This window comes from Crinia signifera, chromosome 1 (assembly GCF_055691185.1).
Source record: "Crinia signifera chromosome 1, ASM5569118v1, whole genome shotgun sequence".
NCBI lineage: Eukaryota > Metazoa > Chordata > Amphibia > Anura > Myobatrachidae > Crinia > Crinia signifera.
Genome location: NC_139217.1, coordinates 79,127,626 through 79,154,514, shown reverse-complemented (window position 1 = coordinate 79,154,514; position 26,889 = coordinate 79,127,626). Strand labels below are relative to the sequence as shown.

General features: G+C 45.9%; 1 protein-coding gene across 1 annotated transcript in view; it reads right to left on the bottom strand.

Annotated features, from left to right (window-relative positions):
* The window catches only part of GABRB1 (gamma-aminobutyric acid type A receptor subunit beta1), a 474,444-nt gene extending 448,797 nt beyond the window's left edge, over nucleotides 1-25,647 (bottom strand). The window contains exons 1-3 of the mRNA XM_083167879.1: nucleotides 24,972-25,647; nucleotides 24,679-24,770; nucleotides 24,403-24,470 (exon numbers count right to left, since the gene is read on the bottom strand). Of these exons, the coding sequence (XP_083024005.1) occupies nucleotides 24,403-24,470; nucleotides 24,679-24,770; nucleotides 24,972-25,051 (240 nt within the window). The 5' untranslated portion in view covers nucleotides 25,052-25,647. The remainder of the gene's footprint in view (nucleotides 1-24,402; nucleotides 24,471-24,678; nucleotides 24,771-24,971) is intronic.
* Nucleotides 25,648-26,889: the final 1,242 nt, after the last annotated feature.

The window sequence follows — 26,889 nt, the reverse complement described above, 5'->3', positions numbered from 1 at the left end:
GTCCCTCAACTGGTGGTGTTGAAAACGGGCCTGCCATGCGACCTAGTTTTACTTCGGCTTCAACTTTTTGGGATATTATGTCAGGGTATTCCATGGCGGAGCGTAAGTTTCCCCTAGTTCTCGTACTAATTGGAGCGGAAACAGGTAATTGAAAACCTTCTGAAAATCCGGACTGCAAAAATCTTGCTCCCTCTCTGTCCGGATACCGTTCCAGCCATGGTAACATCCTGACCAATACTATTGGAGTTGGGGCTCTATCCAACGACAGGTGCCGCTGGACCGCGGCTTTGTTTTGTCGTGGACTGAGCCCCACCTCCCCCACCAGTTGGTGGTTTTGTGCAATCCTTGATTGCGTGTGGACCTCCGCATCTGAGACAAAGGTGCCGAAAACGACACCGGTTTCCCAGGCTGCATTGCCCATTATTAAATGAGTAGCACTTACCATGGCCAGGCTTAGTATTACCACCCTTATTAATGTTATTGTAAGGCCTACTCCCATACTGTCCTACCCACCCCTTATTCTCAGCAGCCCTAATAGGTGTAGCTGATTCGGCAACTTCGCCGTATAACTCTACGTCTTTTTTACCAAAATCGTACACCTCCCGGCCGTGCTGCTTCCTCCTAAACTCTTTGTCATAGACCCGCCAACCGGGACCGACGTAAGAGGTGTAGAGTTTATGAATAAGGAACTCGTATCTCGCCAGGTTCACATATTCATCTGGATGTGTCTCTAAATAACAGGCCGCAAAATTAAGTATGCCTCTAACCCAGTTATTATAATTTCGAAAGGCATCCTCGCTAGCGGGTCCTTTCTTCCTTGCGGCTAGGAGGGCCCGCCTATCTTTGCTTGTTAAAGCAAAGATATCTACATAGCGCCCTTTTCTAATCCTATCCCTAGCCCTAGGGCGCAAACCCCGCTTTACAGCGGTGTTTGCACATTGCACAGTGTCTGATTTCACCGATACATTTGATGAACCCGAGCTATGTGACCGATAAGTTCAACGCCTCTTCTTTTTGCGACGCCGCACACCGCCGTGCGAGGATAAACCACCCTCGGACGACGTTGATGCCAGTGAGGAGTCGGAAGTTTGGTGTCTGCGTCGCCTCTTATGTTTAGATGCCCCTCCTGAAGAGGAGCTCCCTGACCCCTCGTCAGTCGCCACAGCATTACCCTCACTTGTCGAGTCAGGGTCATTTGATGACTCACCCGTATCAGATGCCGCTGCTCTTCGTCTTACTCCCCCATCGTTGCTACGGCTTGCTGACGGCCTTTCTATAACTTCCTGCTCCGATCCCCGACCTGCCAATAGAGGTTCAGTAACAAACCCCATAACCGACCCATTGGAGGGCGATGGCCTCCCAATACGGGAAAACCGCTTGCTCGCCCCTTGCCGCGGTAATGGTTGGCGCTATGGCTCTGGCTATAATGTCAGACACCGAAGCCACCGTAGCAGCAGGTGCAGCACTCCCCTGCCCGCCTGGACCGGCGGTCATCAAAGGAGCCACTGCTGACACCACTGCTGCACAAATTGAAGTTAGCGCGGATGCGTCTAGCAACACTATATTCCCTGACGCATTAGTGCCCCTCACCGCATCTGCATAAGTGCGGCCGGGTTGTAACCCCGCCGCAGGCGAAACTCTGATAACCTCGGGCGCCCTTTCTGCTGCTAACCTCCTACGCTCACGGCGCCTGGCCTTAGCGTTATTGCTATTGCCACCGCTAACCTGGCCTGTTTGCGATGGGCCAGCACAGCCACTCTCGCTTCCCCCTCTTGCCTGGCGACCCCTTACGCTGGATACGGGCCCACTAACCTGTAATCCAATTTCGCTGCCCCTATCAGACTCCTCCCCCGATGATAAGGATTCATCCGAATCCTCACTGGTGTCTTGGCTAAACCCTATTGCAGCCTTGAGCATGGCATATTCAGCATCTGTCAGCTTATGCCTCATTTCATTAATAAAATGGCCCTCAGGGATGGCATTCCTCCTTCCCCCACCAGATGGCGCTACATCCTTAGCTGGCCTTATGCCAGCTCCCCTGGCTACCTGATTCCCCTGGCAGCCTCTCCCCTTTCTCCTATATGTTGTATTCTTACTTGGACCCACAGGCACTTCAGCCTGACCTCCCCTCCTTTTATTTATTTTATTATAACGTTTATTGCCCTGGTGGTTTAATGGCAAATCACCCCCTTCATTGCCAACCAACTGCTAGTCAGGGCTGGGCTGCCTATCATATGCAGCCCTGACCGCACTAGCTCCACTGCTGCAAGGCAGGCTGCTTTGCCTAGCAGCCCGCCTCCTTCTCCCCCGCACCGGAGCAGCCCCGGGCTGATCCCCGGTGGCTGCCCGGCTTAAACTACACTCCCCAGACAGCCTTGCTCCGGCTGACGCGGGCCTAGCCGTTCGCCGCCCGGCAATGATGCGCTCGGCGGGCGCCACATCTACCGCCGAATGGCTCCTGCGGCCTCTGCCTCTCAGCTGCCCACCCGCTTGTCCATCGCGGGCGGGTGACACCACAGCCAGCGGTTCCCCTCTATGCTGTCCATCGCGGGCGGACGCTTCTGCGGCCTGTGGCTCCCCCTTCTCTGACGTCCGTCCTCGGGAACGCCGAGGGCGGGCGAAACTGCTGCCATCAGAGAGGCACTGTGGATTTAGCTCCACGGCGCCTAGGGACTCTGGGGGGCCAAGACGCCCGCCACGGGAGTTATTAAGCCCGCATCTGCCCCTATCCTCCTGCGTGGTGAGGGGGAGAGCACCCTGTCTTCCCCGCAAACCGGGGGCCTGGCCCTAGGCCTAACCGACCCCTCATATCTGGTGGGAGCCCCCAAAGATCTTTTGGGCCTAGATGCCATATCAGAGAATTTAGAAAAGGATAAAAGAGGAAATGATAGGAAAAGAGAATAAGCTTTATAGACTTAAAGAGTAAGGGAAAGATTAATGAGAGAGAAGTTAGGATATAAGGAATGCAATGACAGATTTATTTAACAAATGTCTCTGTACTCAACAGTCCTCTCAACGTTTCCTGAAGCAAGAGGCAGAATCTTCTGGAAGCAAGAACATCACCCCATCAATCTCCACCTCTGACCTCAAGCAGCCTATCCTGGACCGTCATTCAAATCAGCCGGCCCGTCAATCAAGATAAGCCGAACCCCCGGGCCCAGATCCAGTGTGTGAGCTAAGGATTCCTGCCAATAGCCAGGTGAGTTTATGCTGTTTTCAGCCAGACAAGCTGGCTTCTACAGTCTTATGTGGAGTACTTTAATTTTTATTATCATTACATTACCCTTAAGCATTATTCCTAGATATAGAGGTATAAATGTGCAGCACATTTTGCGGGGCTCTTGAAGTTGTTGAAGTTGAGTTCTGGTGCCCTTAACGCATCTCATTGTTTCTGAACTTAACCTACCCTTGCAACAGAGCAGTACAGAACTCCAAACAAACTTACTGCTATAGTATTCTTAAGCATATACTGTGTACAGAACATTACACAATGCCTTAGCAATTTCTTATACTGGCATGGGGAAAGGTTACAGTTACCAGGTGAAAAAGCACCAGGGGCAGATTGGGTTGGAAAACCAGGCTGGGAAATTTCCGAAACTAGCCCAAATGGGGAAGTGGTCTGTTGAGTTTCTGGGTATGTTATATGCAGTGGTGGAAGTGGAAATTTTGAAATGGGAGTTTATAAAAGTGAAGACTGTAATTATGCACATGAAAGGGGTTGTGGCCACTTAAAAGGGGATGTGTCTTTAAGTGTATTGTACCACCCCATATACCCCATATACTATCTAGTACTGGTAGAGCACACAGGGTGAGTGGGGGGTGTAGGGTGGGACAGGACGCAGGCTGAGAGAGGAGGTGCAGGGTGGGAAAGCACGCAGGCTTAGAGGGGGTGCAGGGTAGGAGAAGGACCTTTACTTACTGTCTGGTGCCCCCCATGTTCTTACCATATTACGGATGCAGTGGCCATGTGCATCAATATCATAACTAGAAATTCTGGTGTTCTGTGTTAAAAAGGGAATCGGTACCCCCTTACACACACACACACACACACACACACACACACAATTGCAATAAAATTTAGGGGCATTATCTCATTGGAAGGGGCATGGCCCATAATAGTACCAATTCACATTACACCATAAAGTAGTGTCCGTTATTCACATTATGTCACACAGCAGTGCCACTTGTACACATTGTGCCAGGTAGACTGTAATGCCCCTTAAAAATAATGCTGCACACTGTAATGTCCGATAAACATTATATCGTACAACATAGTGGCCAATACACATTATGCTGCACACCATAATGCTCCTTGAACATTATGCCCCACACAATGCCACACCATAATTCCCATTACACACTATGCCACACAACATAATGCCCATTACATATTATACCATAAATCGCAATGCTGCCATCACTATGGTATGCCACCCACACAATAATAATGCCCCACAGTAAGATTTATAGATACTTTTATAAATCTTACTCTGCTAAACAGATGGGTGTATCATTTGTTTAAATGCTCATTGCAAGATATTTCTATATAACATTAGAATACCTCCCAACATTTCCATTTAGGTAATCAGGAGCCGTGTGCATGCCTGAAAAGGGGTGTGGCCTATGCTGAAGAGGAAATGGCCTCATGGGGATGCCGTGGTTGCAAGCCACACCCTCGGGACTGACCGGTCATTTGGGAGGTAAGCATTAGTAACAATATATTTTGGAGAATTATAAAAGTATTAATTCCAAAATTGCTACCTTCCAACACAATATGCAATAAAAAAATGTGTTGCTTTCACAGTAAGAAAATAAAGATTACTAATAGAACTGCTTACCCCCACAACTCACAAAAGTTGATGCTGAGATAAGAAAGCTTCTGTTACTGAGTGATCTGCAGACTGCGTTCTTTCTGCCAGGGAACCAACAGCAGGGAGCTGCTAAGAGTTGACAGAAGGGGCTGCAGAGCATCGACAGATGACATAGTAACATCAGACTATAACTGCCCTTGCCCAGAAGCTTCTTGGTAGACCCCTTACTGGCTAAATTGAACTGCTGTCAAAAAGTCAGGAATCTGTTTAGAATCCAGGAATGGGAGTTTATAAAATGGGGGGAGGTTTGGGGTGCGCAAGATAAAGAGAAGGAAACAGTCACAGATGGAGATAGAGAGAGGGAAACCCAGGCATCACAAGGGACAACATCTAGTTTTTAATATTTATTATATACAATGTTTGTTGGAATTTTTTTATTATTTTATTTGGTTGCATTTATATATTTGCTAGAACATTATATGGGAACATCACAATGAGCAACAAGTCCCATCTTGGTCCCTCCAGACTTCCGTATTTTTGTTTGCAGACCCATAATGCTATGTACAAAAAATCCATGAGATCAGGACATAATGGGGGGCAAGGGGTTCAGATACTGTTTCCATGGCAATTCTCAGCATATTAAATGTACCCCTATAACTTCACTGTACATTATAAAATGATCTTGACAACTTATTACATTGGCAGCTTCATATAGAACTACAAATGGCTTTGCCAACAAGTTAAAGTATGTCTGCCTGTCAAGACTAGCTGACAATAAACCTTTGATGATTGTGTCTACTCTTCACTGAAGCTTTTATTCATTTCTGAGTGGTCTCATTGTTTTGCATTATCTGTGTGTCTCATTGTTACTGATAAATAAAAACAAATACAGTAAAGCTGTCTGCATTTTGGAACAAATACATTCTGGAATAAAGGCAACTGTTTTTTAGCAAAGATGTAATGTAAACTTGATCATTTAGGCACTTTGGTCCTGATTCATGTTTGTAAATAATCACCTGGGCAGAACCATGTTGCGTTGCAGGTGGGGCAGATGTAACATGTGCAGAGAGAGTAAAGGCCCATACACACCGGACGTTTTTACCCAGCATGTATGCAGAGCGATGATGGGGAAAATCACTGGGCTGAAAATCACTCAGCGCATACACACTGAACGGTTGTTGATCCGTCCAAGCAATTTTCACTGAAATCTAAATTGCAATGTAAAAATAAAGCAGTCTAATGCGGGGTACACACCAGGACGACCCGCTCAGGATTCACATCGTGAGCGGGTCGTCAGTGTTTCTTCCGACCCGCTCACGATGACGCGGGGGGGGGGGGGGGGGCATGAACCGCTCATGATGTGCACCGTGAGCGGGTCCCATCTGATAGCGACCCGCACCCGGGAGTATGGTCGTTCTTCAGATCCTACCTGCAGCAGGTAGGATCTGAAGAACGACCAACCGACCCGCGGGACCGCACATTGGATCGGTATCGGTCCACACCAGGACAGAAAAGGGCCCAATCACCACACAATCTACATCCAATCGGTCGGAATTGGATCTAGATTGATGGGATCGGACCCTTGTCGTCCTGGTGTGTACCCAGAATAACCTTTGTGGGCTACATGCAAAACCAGACAGTTCTTACCTTGCATGTAAAAATCAAAATGTATTTGCTCCCCTTGCATGGCATTATGGATTGTTCCAGACACAAAGGGGGTTATTCTAGTTCATTCTTTCTGACAAAATCCTTCTTAGATGGACAAAACCATGTGCACTGCGGGTGGGGCAGATGTAACTTTTGCAGAGAGAATTAGATTTGGGTGGGGTTTTTCTTCAAAGTGAGATCTATATTGCAGTGTAAAATAAAGCAGTCAGTATTTTCCCTGCACAGAAACAAAATAACTCACCCAAATCTAATTCTATTTGCACATGTTACATCTGCCCCACCTGCAGTGCACATGGTTTTGTCCATCTAAGAAGGATTTTGTCAGAAAGAATGAACTAGAATAAACCCCAAAGTTACTTGCTACTTTTTGCTTTACTTACATACATGAATAAGACCCCTTTTTAATCACTGTTATTATCATACATTCAGGAAAATTCCATGATTTTTGGTTCAGAGTGAAAAATGTGTTATGTGATACTGTATGTTACAATGGGCCTTATTTTGGTTCATTCTTTCTGACAAAATCCTTCTTAGATGGACAAAACCATGTGCACTGCAGGGGGGGCAGATGTAACATGTGCAGAGAGAATTAGATTTGGGTGAGTAATTTTGTTTCTGTGCAGGGAAAATACTGACTGCTTTATTTTTACACTGCAATATAGATCTCACTTTGAAGTAAAACCCCACCCAAATCTAATTCTCTCTGCAAATGTTACATCTGCCCCACCTGCAGTGCACATGGTTTTGCCCATCTAAGAAGGATTTTGTCAGAAAGAATGAACCAAAATAAGGCCCAATATGGCTAAGCGCACACTTGGAACATGGCAACGCCGACCGCTGGACCCAGCAACCATGAAACCAATTTTGGCAAGCATACACACCTCCTGATGTGTCTGGCCAGACATCACATGTGGGCAGGCATTTAAATTTGCCTACAGGACTGTGATGTCATTGTCAGCGATTCCTATCATCATAAATGGTATGTCCATAATTTGCCCATACACACAGGTGGATGTACCGATACCTGTATATCTGCGGATATGAATGTGAACAACAGAGACATTGGCGTAACTAGATACATGTGGGCCCCATAGCAAAAATTGTAAGGGGCCCTATTGCTGAAAAATGTATATAGAACATGATACTTTGACAGGCAAAGTGGGCCCCTCTCAGCTCTGGGCCCCATAGCAGCTGCACCCCGTGCACCTATGGTAGTTACGCCCTTGGAGACATATCCTGTGTACAAAAGAGCTGATGCACTTAACAATATCTCATTGATCACTGTATGAATGATAAATTGCACAATGGGGATTATTCTGGTTCACTCGCAAAAGCAAATTTCTTCTCCAATGGACAAAACCATGTGCACTGCAGGTGGGTCAGATGTAACTTGTGCAGAAAGAGTTAGATTTGGGTGAGTTATTATGTTTTTGTACAGGGAAAATACTGACTACTTTATTTTTACACTGCAATATAGATGTCACTTTGAAGTAAAACCCCACCCAAAGCTAATTATCTCTGCACATGTTACATCTCTCCCCCCCCCCCCCATTGCAGTGCACATGGTTTTGTCCATTTGAGAAGGAATTTGCCTTTGTGAGTGAACCAGAATAAGGACCAATGTGTACCCAGCATATGGGAAGTTCACTTATTTGGCACAAGCCTCATGCATGTTAGAACACGAGATGCATCAATATGGTTTTTCAACAAGAATATTTTTCAGTTATGGAAAATATTTGAATGTACTTTTGTGGTTAATCCTGGTCGATGTTCCATATAAAGATGTATATATATATATATATATATATATATATATATATATATATATATATATATATATATATATATATATTGTATTCACTGCTTTCCCTCACGGATGTTCCAAAAGTAAAATTAAAACATTAATTATAATTTTACTTTTGCAATTAAGAAATCGTGGTGGCACATACCTATTGCACATTATAATTTATTCTGTAAAAGCTAAAACACTCATTTATTAAAATGGGTCATAGCACATCTCAGTGTGAAATCATCTTTAAACCACTGTTTTAAAATGCCTGTAATGTTAAAGTTGTGTTCTGTGATGTTCCAGGGAGCAAACATCTTTTCTTACATAGTATCTCATTATCAAACACTTGAATTAGCTGGTTGTACAGTAGTTCCTCTGGGACAACTAACTGCAGTGGCCCACTCCAGTACATTTATATGTGCATATGCATGCACAAGAATACCAGCAGGTATTGAATTAAATATGAGCAATATGTGACATGTGAAACGTTTTTTTTCTTTGTACTGGATCGTAGTGGTTAGAGGGTACTCCTGCCGAACTAAGGCCATGTTGGTAGTGACTAACCATATCTGGTCCCTGTCAAATATCACATATATCACAAGCCCACAGGACAACCCAAGAAAATAGTTAAATAAAATGTGGAATTCTTGGAAGTAGGTACACAACAACCAGACTTTGTTCTCAATAAGATGAAGACGAGTTCCCTCACAAACAATTCAGGAGTGGATAACCGAAGGCCCATTCAACCAAGCTCTCTTCTACTAGCCCAGGTATTTCCGACTTCGGTCTTCAAGGCACACTAACAGTGCAGGTTTTAGTGATATTCAGGCTTCAACATAGATGTTACATCAAAATAACTGAGGAACTAAGTAAGTGGTCCATGTACTAAGCCTGGATGGATATAAAGTACCAACTAACCAGCTTTTGTAAAGGGAATACCATTGCCATGAAGCCTTGTACTTGGTCGTCAACAATGTTTAGGTAGAAGGTATCAAAGTAACAACCACATGAATGCCTGGACTCAAGGTTTCCTAGCAGAGCATTGCGCAGAGCATCCTACTGCCTCTGCTGGCTTCCTTTCTTCCAAGAGTGTATGATGGTGCTATGACACACAAACACACACACACTCTTCTGTCAACATAACATATAAAATAAAAAATACTAGGTCACCTTCTTCTGATGCTCATATGCTCAATGTTGGTCCTCAACCTCTTTACCATAGCCAGCATTACTTTTTTACAGTAGTAGCTCTTCTGTGAGATTTAATCAGCTATCGATTTATTAGCTGCGAGGGGGGAGGGGGGGTTACGCCAGCCCTAGCTGGTATAACCCCATAGAAGCCTATGGGCTTCCCCTCGCATCCCCAGCTGCCCTCCCTCACCTCTGCCCGGGCAGCCTCCTGCTGCGCTGCCCGGACCAGTGACCTCCTCCCTGCACCTCTTTCGGGTGCAGGGTGGAGGAGATTGAGCCCAGTAGCCCCTGCAGCCGTCTGAGAAGGGAGCTGCTGGGCAGGAAAAGGGGGGAGAACCGCTGGGGAAAGCTCACACATCACTGAGCACATCGCAAAGGGCAGCTATTAACACAAGAGCTGTCCTTTGCAATAATTTTCGCATATGTTAGTGCATATGCGATAATTATCTTTGTGGTAGCCACCGATGTGTGGCGGAGAGGGGCCACCGATGTTACTGCATCCCGCCCCCAGTCATTTAGCCATATCGGTTCACTAGCTACCTAATATATTATATAATATACCTTAATAGGTGTCATTGTAATAAGATCACCAGTGTTATTCAGTTCACCTGTCACTGATTATAATGTTATGGCTGATGGATTTATATATATGTATTATAAAAGAATACAGGCTATATTTGTAAATTTTGACAAAAGCTCTCTTTGAAAAAATGCAGTTTGTCTGTGAGTCTATGAACTCAGGGACAGTATCTACAAAGGTCAACTCATATAGGGCCAGGTGCACTGAGATTCAAAAGTGATGAAATGGAGAGTGATAAACAAACAGCCAATCAGCTCCCGCCTGTCAAGTCACAAGCTGTGTTTGAAAAATGTTAGGCAGGAGCTGATTGGTTGATTGTTCATTACTCTCCATTTTATCACTTTTGAAGCTTAGTGCATCTGGCCCATAAAAATATGATAAAACCTTAAACACAGAAAGAGAAGGAATTTAGGTTAAACCCTGTTGGAAATAATGGGTTGTCCCTTAGGGGGACAGAATGAGGCTGTTGTAGATATTAATGTTAAAGATGATGTTGCCTGATCCCATGGCCTGAGGGAACTTGCAAGCCATAGGCAGGTAACATTATTAATGTTAACTACCTGCTCAGCTTCAATGTGAGTTCATAGTTTGGTCTTTGGGTGAAGCCTTAGCCTGGCCCTGTTAGCCTTTCAAACAAGCTCAGCCCTCTGTAATTAATTAGTTCACCCCCTCCCCCATCCCCTTGAGATGATCTTGTGTACAAATGTAGTATGAATTGAATTGTCTTTAAAGAATCTGCTGGCTTTACACACTATTTCATTATGTGCCGTGTTAACCTTATGCTGGGTACACACCAGCACGACTAGGGCCCGATCCCCTAAATCTAGATCCAATGCCGACCAATTGGATGTAGATTGTGTGGTGATTGGGCCCTTTTCTGTCCTGGTGTGGACCGATACCGATCCGATGCGCGGTCCCGCGGGTCGGTTGGTCGTTATTGAGATCCTACCTGCTGCAGGTAGGATCTGAATGACGACCATACAGCCAGGAGCGTGTCGCCATCGGATCGGACCCGCTCACGGTGCACATCGTGAGCGGGTCGTGCCCCCTGCGTCACCGTGAGCGGGTCGGACGAGACACTGACGACCCGCTCACGATGTGCATCGTGAGCGGGTCGTCCTGGTGTGTACCCTACATTACACACCAAACCACTGAGAAAATGTACATGAAATACTACTGCTGCTACTACAATAGAGGAAGGGCCCCAAACCAGTATTGCTAGGACTCATGATATTTTAGTCCTGCTTTGACTGAGAACAAGTTTATATTGAAATGATTGCCGCCTTAAAAAAATAGGAGAAATCTCCCTAAAAGGCGCACTTTCTGATTCTCACTTGGGGGGTGATTCCGATTCCCATGGAATGGGGCAAATTCGACCCTTTTCCGATGGTTGGGGGACTGTGCATGTCATTTATGCGCATGTGCAAGTCCCCTTTGCAAGCGGCTTTGGCGACTTGCATAGTCACAGAGTCATTCAAAGGGAGCAGGGCAGGCTGGGGGCGTACAGTGGCAGGTTTGGGTGTTGCCCATGGTAACGCCCAGCATTTCATGGGTGCCCCCGTGAAAATGCTGGCCAATCCCATTGGAATGCAGGAGGAATGAAGTGTGCCAGGGGCTGGCGGCTGACATTAGATGATGTCTTTGTCCCCGCAGCCACAAATAAAAGTCAGTCTCCACTAACTTTTATTTGCGAAGGCAGGTGAAATGATTTTATTGGCTGGGACTATCAAATGATTTCCCCTGCAGCGGAGGCATGGGAGGGGGTGTGTCTTCATTACACATCCCCTCGCATGGTAGCGACAGGACTCACAGCTTACAGAGTTAACCAGAATCAGCCCCTTGGCTCCATGAAACACCTGTATTCCCAACTATAACTATATTACATTGGGACAGTAGAGCAAATGATACAGGGTTACCATAGCTGGCAATACATAAAAAAATGTTCAAGATAGAGATGTGCAGGCTCTGATTTACTCTGATTTCAAAGCAGGATCTTATTGGCTATCAACTGTCAACAACTGTCATGTGATTTGGGATAGCCAATAAGATCCTGCTTTGAAATCAGAGTAAATCAGTGTAAATCAGAACCTGCACATCTCTAGTTCAAGACCTTATTTCTTCTAGCACTGTGAGTATAAAGCTTAAAAAAGTAATAACATAGGGAGAGTGATAAACATCCAGTCAATCAGCTCCTAACTGCCATGTTCAAAGTTAGGAGCTGACTGGCTGGTTATTTTCACTCTCCACTTTTTTAAGCTTGGTACTGTACATCTGTCCCTCAATAGCTTGCCAGTAGTATTATTGCCTCGGATATAGGTGCATGGCACTACCAGTAGAGAGTCCGTAACAATAAGAAACTAGTGTACATGGAGAATCCATGGTTAATGGTAAAATAAATGGTGCTGTCCTCATCAATTGAGCATGCATAACATGTGAGAATGCACTACAGTCTGCTATGAAAAGTTCTGGGCGCCTGGTACTTTATGTAGAATGAGGCCTAATTCAGCATGAATTGCTAATCTGAGAATATGCAGAAGGGAATAGATAGTTGCCACCCAGACAGAAAAAGTAACCGCCCCGTGCAAATTTGCGAGTGAATTGCCTATGGATCACTAAGCCCTATACTGTACCCTTGCAAATCCATATGCAAATTCTAAAACATTGAATAGACTTTGCCATCTGTGCAAATTTTAGCAAAAGCCCATACACACTGGGCGATACTGAGCTGAAAGCAGCTCACATTAACCGTGTGAGCCACCCAGTGTGTATGGTCCAGCAATGAGCGGTGATGCGCACGCCCACATCATCACCAGCCACCACCACTCATCTGATAGCATCCTGCTATGGAAAACCATCCACCCCTGGGAAAATCAATTGTATGGGTGAAAATAAAGGCCGGTCAGCATGTCTAGTCACACATAAATTGATGGCTAGGAACCACTTGGCCCAATCTAGTTTGTCTTTGTTTTTCATCTTTTGATAACCATAACCATATATTATCATTAGTTCTTTGTAAGGAAATGTTTATGTGTATCCAAAGCATGTTTAAATGACCTCTACTTCCTGTGATCTGAGGCTATTCCATTTACCCACTACTTTTTCTGTAAAGAATATTTTTATCCCACAGCTGTAGTGACACCCATTGTGGCCCATTGGACTAGCGGCACAAAATGGTCACCAGCATAAAGCTATGTAACCACAGTGAGTGCGGCAAAATCTCTATCTCCGTCCAGTTCAGCTAATGTCTTTGAGTTCTAATACTTCTTTTGCTTGGAAGAATGTCTCCCTTCTGTACCTTGATAAAACCCTTAATATATTTTAAAGTTTCTATCATGTCCCTCCTTCTCTGCTGCAAAATATACATAGCAAGCTTTTTTAGTTTTGTGGTGTAGACCTTGCACTATTTTAGTTGCACTTCTTTGTACAGTGTCTAATGTTTTTATATTGTTTAAAAGATATGATCTCTAGTACTGGGCACAGGTAACTCCAACAGTAAATCCCTTTCCTCCTCAGTAGTTTAAATTCTCAATCTAGGGCTGGTTTTCTCAAATCCACCCCTTGCCCCCTTTCAGTGCCGTCTTTCCCATTGGGCACGATGGGCAGTTGCCCGGGGGCCCTAGGACCTAGGGGCCCCCGGCCCAGCCCAATGGGAAAGATGGTGGCCGGGGTCCGGGAATCCGCTCACCCTCGATGGGGGATCCGGGCAGGGGGATCAGGGCGGTGGCGGTAGCTAGAAGCCTGATTCGGCGAAGCTCTATTTGCCAGCGGGGCGGGAAGCGCTGTTGCATTTGAATAGACTGGCCGGACGCTGATTGGCTGAATTCAGAAAATCAGCATCCGGCCAGTCTTTGAAAAGGCAACAGCGCTTCCCACCCCGCCGGCAAATATCGCTTCACCTCCTAGCTAGCAGTGAATTTAATTTCGGGGGTCCGTGTGCCGGGGTTCTGATCACCCTCACTGGGTGATCCGGCAGGGGGATCAGGGCATCGGTGGCGGTAGCTAGGAGCCCGAAGCGGCGAAGCGCTATTTGCCGGCAGGGGGGGGCGAGAAGCGCTGCTGCATTTAAAATGACTGGCTGAATGCTGATTGGCTGAATTCAGCCAATCAGCATCCGGCCAGTCTTTTCAAATTCAACAGCGCTTCCCGCCCCCACCGACAAATAGTGCTTCGCCGCTTCGGGCTCCTAGCTACCGCCACCGCCACCCTGATCCCCTTCCCCAGCGAGGATGGTCGGATCCCCGCCACCCGGCCACCATCTTTCCCATTAGCGCTATTTGCCGGTGGGGCGGGAAGCGCTGCTGCATTTGAAAAGACTGGCCAGTCTTTTCAAATGCAACAGCGCTTCCCGCCCCGCCAGTTAATAGCGCTTTGCCACTTCAGGGCAGGCTCCTAGCTACCGCCGCTGCCCTGATCCCGCTGCCCGGATCCCCCAGCGAAGATGATCGGATCCCCGGCCGCCGGAAGCTGACTGGCTGCCGCACGGAGCCAGAGAGGTGAGGGTTGGGGAGGTGACTGTGGGCTCCTGGGCAAACTAATTTGGGGGGGGGGGGTCCAGTGAACTAGGTTGCCCAGGGGCCCTTCCTAATGTTAAGACGGCCCTGCCCCCTTTACCAACTGACTGAGCCAATTTTGGTACTCTTTACCTAGAACGGCGCCCGTCGCGGGCATCGCGGGTACATTTATGTCTGCCCGCGACGCGACCGACGCGATGCCCGTGATTTTCCCATTGAAACCCATGTTAAACATTAAAAATCGTGTCGGTCGCGTCGCGGCCGGCCATAAATGTACCCGCGATGCCCGCGACGCGATGCTCCCGATTTCCCATAGGAATCAATGTTAAATGCCCGCGATGGACCCGATTTTACTGTTAAATGGCTCAATGGACCCGATTTGGCCATAGGAATCAATGTTAAATGGGCCACAGAGCCCATTAACCCTTAAATGGCCCCCCCAATTTTTAACGCCACCCCACGATCCACGTCAACCCGAAGCGTGGCGAGCGCAGCGAGCCCGCGAGGGGCGGCGGTACGCGTCCTCCGACCTTTTCATGCCCTACTATCCACGTCGGCGTGGAGTTGAGAATAGAATAGTGTGGCGAGCGCAGCGAGCCACCGAGCCCGAAGCGTGGCGAGCGCAGCGAGCCCCGCGAGGGGACGCGGATACCTTCACAGGTATACGCGTCCCCTCGCGGGCTTCACAGGTGTCCGTGGCCACGCGGACACCTGTGAAGCCCGCGAGGGGACGCGTATAACTGTGAAGGTATCCGCGTCCCCTCGCGGGGCTCGCTGCGCTCGCCACGCTTCGGGCTCGGTGGCTCGCTGCGCTCGCCACACTATTCTATTCTCAACTCCACGCCGACATGGATAGTAGGGCATGAAAAGGTCGTAGGACGCGTACCGCCGCCCCTCGCGGGCTCGCTGCGCTCGCCACGCTTCGGGTTCGCGTTGATCGTGGGGTGGCGTTAAAAATTTTGGGGGCCATTTAAGACTTCAGGGGGACTATTAGGGCTCTGTGGCCCATTTAACATTGTTTCCTATGTAAAAATCGCGGGCATTGAGGCATTTAACGCTAAAATCGCGGTCAATCTTCCTTTTTAACATTGTTCCCTATGGGAAAATCGCGGTAATCGCGGGTACCCGATTTTGATGTACCCGCGATTTACCCGCGATGCCCGCGATTACCGCGATTTTACCCCCGATGCCCGCGATTTCAATCGTGGGCGCCGTTCTAGGTAAAGAGTACCCCAATTTTTCCTCAGCTTCCACCTGACAATGTACTCATCTTTGTCATTATTTTTGAGTCTGCTTATATTTCCTAAAACTCAACTTTGTTTTGTTTCAGAATACGTTACAGCTACATATAATTTCCATACATTACTCAAATTATGTATCTAAGTTCCCTTAAACTCCCAATATAGTCCATACACACTGCACAATATTCCAAACAACCATTGATATATCGTCAGTGGCCACTTCCAGGAGTATGCTGTCATTCACGATATCCTCAAATTGAGTTTCATGTATGTAACAGAGGATGTCGTCCCCAACCCATGGAAGCGCCCATATAGTGTGCACACACTATACAATGTGAATGATTTATCTTTACGAATCACCTCGTAATGATAAATTGTCCATACTCAGGGGTAAAAGTGAGGGGGAACGGGGGTTCCACCACCTCTAATGGGGAGGTGGAACATTATAACCTCCACATTGGCCCTGCACTGTAATTCTCACAGAAAATAATACTAGTTTGCAAGGGGATGCCAAAAACCCTACCACTGGCCCTGTCTCTGCCTAAGGGGGCGAGGGGAGGGGTTATTATTAGGTGGGTATTATTAGGTGGCATAGAGAAATGAGTTCCCCCATCTCTGCATGACCACTTTATGCCCTGTCCATAATATCCTATAGTGAGCACCCAGCTTTACACAGATCTTAATTACAACCTTATCCACCACGGATAGTTATTATTATATTATATTTATAAGGTGCTACAAATGCTTTGCAGCGCCGTACAAAGGGCAAGCAATAGAACAGTGCAGGGAGACAAAACTTAACATTATATTAAATAAATAACAAAAATACAAGGTAACAAGAAGCACGACAATTCAACAACCACTACAGCTTAGATGTAAGCATACCTCCCAACATTTGTGTGCAGCTTTGCTGCCGCGAGACCACGCCCTGTTTTCGGAGCTGTGGGGGCATAGCCAGCAGCTCCATGAGCTGCTGGCTATGCCCCAAACCCCTCTGGCTGCAGGATTGATGCTGTGCACATGTGCACAGTGCCTATTTACAGATGACAGGGGGGGATTCCCAACTGTCTTGCCCTGCCGGCTCTGGGAGCAACGTGGGAACGTTCTAAAAAACAGGACATTCCCGCGATAAGCGGGACAGTTGGGAGGTATGTGTAAGTATTGAGGAAATGTTCAACGTACTAGGAGCCCGCAGCCATAGATAGAGATGAGCCATAGCCATCTGGAGTCTATGTGGACCAGGATGGTCACTGATTAGGGGAGAGCTATAAGTGAAATTTGAGGAGAAGAAGGCTTTGACAAAAGAAGGGGAGGGGGCCCTGCTCTGAGGAGCTAACAATCTAGTGGGAAGGGGTGAATGACAGATGACATGAGGTGCAGCAAGTGGGAGATGGCGTGATCGCAGGATGTAAGCAAGCAGAGATGGTCAAGGCATGTGGCATGGGGTGGGAGGAGCAGCTAAACTATGAATTTCTTCAAAGTTCAGATTATAGATTTATGGCAAATATATTTTTGTCACACATTTCAACTACCATCCAGATAAGTTCTTAGTTAACTTCCTCAATAACAATTTAAAATCATATTACTTTATGATGTCTGGCACATTATATATAATTCATGGGTTCAAATTTTAATTATGTCATGACACCTCATAAAAAAAGGACATTTATTTCACTTGCTTAGAAAATGCGAGCAGGCACTGAATGGCAATTCTTAAACTGACAATCCTGTTCTGATTTTCGTAAGACATCAATAAGTTCAAAAATGTATTTACCGCAGCAATATTGAGTGGAAGCTCCCATGTTTGCCTGCACATTTAATAGTTCTATTCAAACATATCAAATAATGAATTTGAGCTGTGTATAATCTACTGTAGCTTGGATTAAAAAACTTCTTTATGTTACCCTTTGAGCAATGTATTATTCCATTCTCTGTTTACTTTAACTATACAACTGTTCTTAATATCAGGCTCAGTGGCAGTAAAGGCCTAAATATTACTTGTGATGGCAGAGGCTCTTTAAATGAAATTGGAGGCATCTGATCTTTCATAGCTGTATGGGGGATTATGCTATGCTTTACTGCCAGGTACTGACCAACCTGCCCGACTGAGCCTGTGTGACTATGGGATGTAGACTTATGAAGATCGATACAAAAAAAATGAGTCAGTAAAACAATATGTCATTGTACAATGGCTAACACCATCTCAAGTTGACATTAGATATAGGGGTACAAAGGTCAGAAAAACTTGATATATTGGAGAAGACCAGAGCCCCATTACAATAAGATAGAGACGGTGAGGTATCCAGCCCTACATAGCTGAGCACAGAAGATATCTGTGATAGTGCATGTGGTCTGCCCTATAAAGCTTTATAAACAGGCAACTTAATAACATGTAATAAACAGGCCACTCTTGGGGAGATGTACTAAGCCTTGTAGAGTGATAACATGGGGAGTAATATGGGGTCTACGAACTAAGCCTTGGAGAGAGATAAAGTGGACGGAAATAATGTATCAGCCAATCAGATCCTAACTGTCATGTCACAGGTTGGGTTTGGCAGTTGGGGGCTGGGTGGTATTTTATCTCTCTCCCCTTTATCACTCTCCAAGGTTTACTACAGTTACCCTGAAACAAATATTTTAACACATGGAGGCTGATGCAGAATTTAGCAGAGATCAGTCATACAGTACATTCCTCCCTATCGTACACGTGGTTTGCTTAGTGTGACATGGTAATGTGTACTGGGGGGGAGTGTGACATGGTAATGTGTACTGGGGGGAGTGTGACATGGTAATGTGTACTGGGGGGAGTGTGACATGTTAATGTGTACTGGGGGGAGTGTGACATGTTAATGTGTACTGGGGGGAGTGTGACATGTTAATGTGTACTGGGGGGAGTGTGACATGGTAATGTGTACTGGTGGGGAGTGTGACATGGTAATGTGTACTGGTGGGGAGTGTGACATGGTAATGTGTACTGGGGGGGGTGACATGGTAATGTGTACTGGGGGGAGTGTGACATGGTAATGTGTATTGGTGGGGAGTGTGACATATTAATGTGTACTGGTGGGGAGTGTGACATGGTAATGTGTACTGGTGGGGAGTGTGACATATTAATGTGTACTGGTGGGGAGTGTGACATGGTAATGTGTACTGGTGGGGAGTGTGACATATTAATGTGTACTGGGGGGAGTGTGACATGTTAATGTGTACTGGGGGGAGTGTGACATGGTAATGTGTACTGGGGGGGAGTGTGACATGGTAATGTGTACTGGTGGGGAGTGTGACATGTTAATGTGTACTGGGGGGAGTGTGACTTGTTAATGTGTACTGGTGGGGAGTGTGACATATTAATGTGTACTGGTGGGGAGTGTGACATGGTAATGTGTACTGGTGGGGAGTGTGACATATTAATGTGTACTGGTGGGGAGTGTGACATGGTAATGTGTACTGGGGGGAGTGTGACATGTTAATGTGTACTGGGGGGAGTGTGACATGGTAATGTGTACTGGTGGGGAGTGTGACATGGTAATGTGTACTGGGGGGGGGTGACATGGTAATGTGTACTGGGGGGAGTGTGACATGTTAATGTGTACTGGGGGGGGAGTGGGACTTGTTAATGTGTACTGGGGGGAGTGTGACATGTTAATGTGTACTGGGGGGAGTGTGACATGTTAATGTGTACTGGGGGGAGTGTGACATGTTAATGTGTACTGGTGAGGAGTGTGACATGTTAATGTGTACTGGTGGGGAGTGTGACATGTTAATGTGTACTGGGGGGAGTGTGACATGTTAATGTGTACTGGTGAGGAGTGTGACATGTTAATGTGTACTGGGGGGAGTGTGACATGCTAATGTGTACTGGGGGGGAGTGTGACATGGTAATGTGTACTGGTGGGGAGTGTGACATGTTAATGTGTACTGGGGGGAGTGTGACATGTTGATGTGTACTGGGGGGAGTGTGACATGTTAATGTGTACTGGTGGGGAGTGTGACATGTTAATGTGTACTGGTGGGGAGTGTGACATGTTAATGTGTACTGGGGGGAGTGTGACATGTTGATGTGTACTGGGGGGAGTGTGACATGTTAATGTGTACTGGTGGGGAGTGTGACATGTTAATGTGTACTGGGGGGAGTGTGACATGTTAATGTGTATTGGTGGGGAGTGTGACATGTTAATGTGTACTGGGGGGGAGTGTGACATGTTAATGTGTACTGGTGGGGAGTGTGACATGGTAATGTGTACTGGTGAGGAGTGTGACATGTTGATGTGTACTGGGGGGAGTGTGACATGTTAATGTGTACTGGGGGGAGTGTGACATGTTAATGTGTACTGGTGAGGAGTGTGACATGTTAATGTGTACTGGTGGGGAGTGTGACATGTTAATGTGTACTGGGGGGAGTGTGACATGTTGATGTGTACTGGGGGGAGTGTGACATGTTAATGTGTACTGGTGGGGAGTGTGAAATGTTAATGTGTACTGGTGGGGAGTGTGACATGTTAATGTGTACTGGGGGGAGTGTGACATGTTAATGTGTACTGGGGGGGGGGGGGGTGACAAGTTAATGTGTACTGGGGGCAGAAGTGACATGTTAATGTGTACTGGGGGGGAGTGGGACTTGTTAATGTTTACTGGGGGGAGTGTGACATGTTAATGTGTACTGGGGGGAGTGTGACATGTTGATGTGTACTGGGGGGAGTGTGACATGTTGATGTGTACTGGGGGGAGTGTGACATGTTGATGTGTACTGGGGGGGAGTGTGACATGTTAATGTGTACTGGTGGGGAGTGTGACATGGTAATGTGTACTGGTGAGGAGTGTGACATGTTGATGTGTACTGGGGGGAGTGTGACATGTTAATGTGTACTGGGGGGAGTGTGACATGTTAATGTGTATTGGTGGGGAGTGTGACATGTTAATGTGTACTGGGGGGGAGTGTGACATGTTAATGTGTACTGGTGGGGAGTGTGACATGGTAATGTGTACTGGTGAGGAGTGTGACATGTTGATGTGTACTGGGGGGAGTGTGACATGTTAATGTGTACTGGGGGGAGTGTGACATGTTAATGTGTACTGGTGAGGAGTGTGACATGTTAATGTGTACTGGTGGGGAGTGTGACATGTTAATGTGTACTGGGGGGAGTGTGACATGTTGATGTGTACTGGGGGGAGTGTGACATGTTAATGTGTACTGGTGGGGAGTGTGACATGTTAATGTGTACTGGTGGGGAGTGTGACATGTTAATGTGTACTGGGGGGAGTGTGACATGTTAATGTGTACTGGGGGGGGGTGACAAGTTAATGTGTACTGGGGGCAGAAGTGACATGTTAATGTGTACTGGGGGGGAGTGGGACTTGTTAATGTTTACTGGGGGGAGTGTGACATGTTAATGTGTACTGGGGGGAGTGTGACATGTTGATGTGTACTGGGGGGAGTGTGACATGTTGATGTGTACTGGGGGGAGTGTGACATGTTGATGTGTACTGGGGGGAGTGTGACATGTTAATGTGTACTGGGGGGAGTGTGACATGTTGATGTGTACTGGGGGGAGTGTGACATGTTGATGTGTACTGGGGGGAGTGTGACATGTTAATGTGTACTGGGGGGAGTGTGACATGTTCATGTGTACTGGGGGGAGTGTGACATGTTAATGTGTACTGGTGGGGAGTGTGACATGTTAATGTGTACTGGGGGGAGTGTGACATGTTGATGTGTACTGGGGGGAGTCTTACATGTTAATGTGTACTGGGGGGGACTGTGACATGTTGATGTGTACTGGGGGGAGTGTGACATGTTCATGTGTACTGGTGGGAGTGTGACATGTTAATGTGTACTGGGGGGAGTGTGACATGTTAATGTGTACTGGTGGGGAGTGTGACATGTTAATGTGTACTGGGGGAGTGTGACATGTTGATGTGTACTGGGGGGAGTCTTACATGTTAATGTGTACTGGGGGGGACTGTGACATGTTAATGTGTACTGGGGGGAGTGTGACATGTTCATGTGTACTGGTGGGAGTGTGACATGTTAATGTGTACTGGGGGGAGTGTGAAATGTTAATGTGTACTGGGGGGGAGTGTGACATGTTAACGTGTACTGGGGGGAGTGTGACATGTTGATGTGTACTGGGGGGAGTGTGACATGTTGATGTGTACTGGGGGGAGTGTGACATGTTGATGTGTACTGGGGGGAGTGTGACATGTTAATGTGTACTGGGGGGAGTCTTACATGTTAATGTGTACTGGGAGGACTGTGACATGTTAATGTGTACTGGGGGGAGTGTGACATGTTCATGTGTACTGGTGGGAGTGTGACATGTTAATGTGTACTGGGGGGAGTGTGAAATGTTAATGTGTACTGGGGGGGAGTGTGACATGTTAATGTGTACTGGGGGGAGATTGTGAAATGCCCAATGATTTGCTGTGGGAGCGGGAGGGGGTGGGGTGGTTGCAGTAGCCTTACCGGGTGCCTTACCAGCCAATGAACTTAACGCACGCCACTGTTTTGCTACCAGTCCTCATCATCATTATCTGAGACCATTAAGAGCTAGTTATGTCATCATTATCTTTAGCTCCATTTCTGCATAGCGTACAGTTCCATAGACACAATCTAACTAAACTTTGTATAGTGAAAATACCATATTACAACTCTTCAGTCATGAGTAATGTGAATATGTTTGTTACTTTGTTAAAATCTGTACTGTGGGCCTAATTCAGTAGTGAACCTAGATTTGCTAAATTGCGGATTCTAGCAAATCTGCACATGGACACATGTGGCAGTGCACATGCGTGAGCCCATAAACTGAAGTCACATCCAGAAAAATGCAACCGCAGTCTAAGTGCCAACTGAGGTTGGTGACGGTGCACTGGGAGGGCTGCGACGCGGCTTTGGAGGGATGCGGTCCGGACAACGGAAGAGTGTTAGAACTTTGGAGGAATGCGGTCTGGGCAATGGAAGAGTGATAGAAGCCTCTGCAATGGGAAAAATGTTGACCCGGTGACTGCCTTCACAGCTAGTTTGCCCAGACAGGGGGCTATCCTAAACATGTGAGCACTTCTCTGCACATTGAAGCGTTTGCATTTCTGTAATACGATGGCAAAAATTAGAAATTTCTTCGTGTGGAAGGACCTGGCATGAGTGGCGGCCTTGCCTTGTGCTGACCTCCGTATGGTAGTGGAAGAAATTTAAGTTAAAAAAACTACAACTTATGCTGAATTTGGCCCCATTTCCATTAATATGCATTAAAGTATCTCCACTTGAAAGGCACACTATACAGCTGGTTGCATGTTTAATTTAACTTCATTGTAACACTTCACTTTGCAGAACAAAGCAAAACATTTTAAGTTCATAATAATCCCCCCAGAAAAGATAAAACCCCCCACTAAACTAAAAGAAAGAAGCAAATTAATCTGTTGTCCTTTGATACAAAAGTAGATAAGTTCATGTATGTTCCATGTATTTGACTGTATGTACACAACAGATCTGATTTACAACAAAGTTAACCTACTTTTCCTGAAAAATAAAGTTCTCCAAATGCAGAATTCCCATTTAAAGTACAATGGGGCAGATGTATTAAGCCTTAACAAGAGATTAAGGGTGATAAAGAGAGATAAACGGTCCAGCCAATCAGCTCCTTACTGACTTTTTTCAAACACAGCCTGTAACATGGCAGATGGGATGTGATTGGTTGGATGTTTATCTCTCTTTATCACCCTTGCATTTATCTCTTGTTAAGGCTTAATACATCTGCCCCAATATTGGTAAAAACACTTTAGTAACTATAGTAAAATGATATACAATTCTGACACATTAAAAAAAACTAGTAAAAGACACATGTAAAGTTTGTTCAATGTTACATCGAAGTTCTAGCAATAATATGTTATTGAGTCTATAACACTTTTCAAAAACATTTGTTACTTTGATACCCAAGTAGTAAAAAAACTAAATGGTTCCACCATCTGTCTCAAACCAAGTTATGAAGCACAATAAAACTTTTTCAAATGCAGACACAGAACCTTCGTTTTCGAAACACTGACGTAAAATAAACAAGAAAACAAAGCAAAACTCCAAATCCCAAAAATAAAAAAAATACATGTGACTGTAATACTGTTATCCATCACCACAGTAAAAGGTATATATCAATACCAATTTGTACAGTCACCCTGTGAGTCATAGCCTCCATCACAAGTTGAATTCACATGCACAAGCTCAGTTTGACCCCACTTCTGCAACAGACCCCCACCTTTCCACGAAACACATCAGTCACCATCACAGTGACGCAACTGTTACGTTCCACAAAGTGAATAAAGCACCAGTCATTTACTGTACTTCCAATAGCAGCAGAGCAACAGGCCAGGCACGCACAGCCCTGTCCATGGTGCTGAAGTAGGCTGGAGATCCAGCAAACACACATGCATGGCAGATGGGAATGTTTCCTAAGGAGGTATAATTAGCTATATCCAACACCTGGGCAATTAGCTACCACACAGACAGATAGTGAAGGCCACGTTGACACAAAGTTGCTCTACCCTGCTCTAAATATGGGGCAATAGTCTCTCCCTTTACCTCTCTCTCTCTTGTTTAATTCAAAGGATGTACCCATGTACTCACCATGTTGACTTCAGAGACCATATCTATGCTGGCTACAGTAATTCTCATCCCGACATCAACGGGAGGGCCTGAGGAAGCAGAAACAAATGAGACCCAGACGTTCCATAGGAGCAGTATGCACATACATTCCAGGATGGAGGGCTTATACATATGTATTTATTTATTTATTTTAATATGAGCAATCAGTGGGTTGTGCGCATCAGCAAGAAGCAGAGATGATGTGTTGCATTACCATATATTTGTATATACAATATGATCATGTATTGGCATCATTACCTCCAAAGTCTGGCCTCAAACGGATGTCATATCCTTTGAGCAATCTATCCACTGTTTCTTTCACATAAGACATGTTGCTGGGCTCATTAACGCTGGGTGGGAAGAAGTATAGACTGGAGTCAGTATGTACACTAAAGTGCAAGCATGCAGACAACTTCCCTCTCACCCCCCCCCCCTCACCTCCACCCCCTCCTTATTACATCCCATATATGAGCAGCATTGTCACATCACACCAATTAATAAGAATAACACCAGCAGCAGACATATGTATATCTGCAGCAACAGCATCTCACCTCTGAGCACAGCACACCATAGCTACCATCACAGGAAACGATGCAATCCCGAAATATCCTCTGTTTTGCAGCCTCCGCATTACTATAAGTGTATATCTATATATAAAAAAATAAAACTATAAAAAAAAAAGGAAAAAAAAATCTAAACGTTTCCTAACAGAAGATACCACGAATGCAACTAAAGTCTGGAGCCAGGCGATAATGCCTAATGGAGAGGCGCATGCGCGCTGCAGGCAACATCCACACACACTGGGGAAGAAAAAAAAAATCCCGTGGAAAAAAAAATACCAAAAAAAAAAAAATAGCACGTCCACAAAAATGCAAATCCTGTAAAAGTTCTGGCGTTGACCTGTGCTCTAGTGCATGCAGGGGGGGGTTGCACAGGAGCTGTGGTGGTGGTCAGGTCTCAGGGCTGCTGGGGTAGTGTTGCACAGGCTGACCTCCTCCCGGGCTCGGGGAGATGGGTTAGCATGGCTATGATTGCGATCTGCTGCTGCTGCTGCTGCTGCGTATAGTAGCAGCTCCTGTACGTGCTGCTGCTGCTGCTGCTGCTGTGTGACTGGAGCCTGGTGATCAGAATGTGAATCAGTCTGCAAGCATACAGGTTCCTAGCGGCATGCCAGCCTCTCTATCTATCTATCCTCAGCAGCCAGCAGCCATTCTCAGGGAAGCTGTTCTGGGAGAGAGATACGTACAGTACCTGGTCACGATTTCTCTGATTATGGGAGGGGGTATAATATAAACCGCACACACACAAACCAATTACTTCTGCTCTGATATGTGCATGCAGAAGAGGCACCGGCCTAGATACAGCGCACCTTAGCATAGTAGTGTATAATGGAAGGGTCACTGGATGTCTGCACATCCCTATGTAAAGGCTTTTCTGAGTGCATGTCATGCCACCTGTACCTGCTCTACCTGCAACAGGAGGTGACGGTCAGCGGCCAGGTGCTATGGGCTGGGGGGGGGGGGTCATTTACTAGGATAAAGAGGGAAGACAATGTCTGCTCTCTTTTTGTAGTACTGTGCGAGCTAAAAAAAATTCTTCTAAAAAAATATTGTGAGTGCTTCCATTACATTAACCATATGACTGAGTAATGATATGCACAGACATAACACAAATATTGTTAGGCTAGAGAATGAACCCGCATCATGCAAGGAACTGGTTCAGATGCTTTGCATTTAGTTTTGCATGACTGGGTGTCATCTACACATTTACTGGTGATGTATCAGGCCTTGGAAAGAGATAAGGTTGAGACATTGACCAAAGCAACCAATAGGCTTCTTATACCGCTTTCACACAGCCAAAACGTTTAAAAAAAACTGTATTTTTAAACAGTATTTAAAACGGTTCTGAGCCTTCACATTGCAGTAGATTACCATTTTAAATACCGTTTAAGTACCATTCACATCAGTCAACCCGTTTGATCCCCTGAACACGTTTCAAAGCAGAATGCAGGGGACAGCCTATCACAGGTCTGTAATCTGTTGTTTTTACTAAATACCGTTTCAGAGCCTCACTGCATAAAAAACGGCTCTGAAACGTGTAGGACTCTGCTTTTTAAACTTTTTGAAATACCGGTTATCTTTAACCGGTAAATGAACTTAAACGTTTTGAAATGTGAAAAAAACGGCAATATACCGTTTAACAAGTTCGGTGTGAAAGGGGTATTACTGTCATTTATAGAAACATAGAATTTGATGGCAGGTAAGAACCACATGGCTCATCTACAGTAGTTTGCCCCCTTTTTATTATCCCATAGGCAAGTGGATCCCAAACCTTTTTCTCTCCCTTATCCCTTGACCCGGCTTTCAATCTGAAATATCCACAGTACTTACGAGTGGAGTGGAAGTGAGCAGTATGCATGTCCTTATATCAAGGAATAGTGGAGGAGTAGTGTGCAATCAGGAATCTATG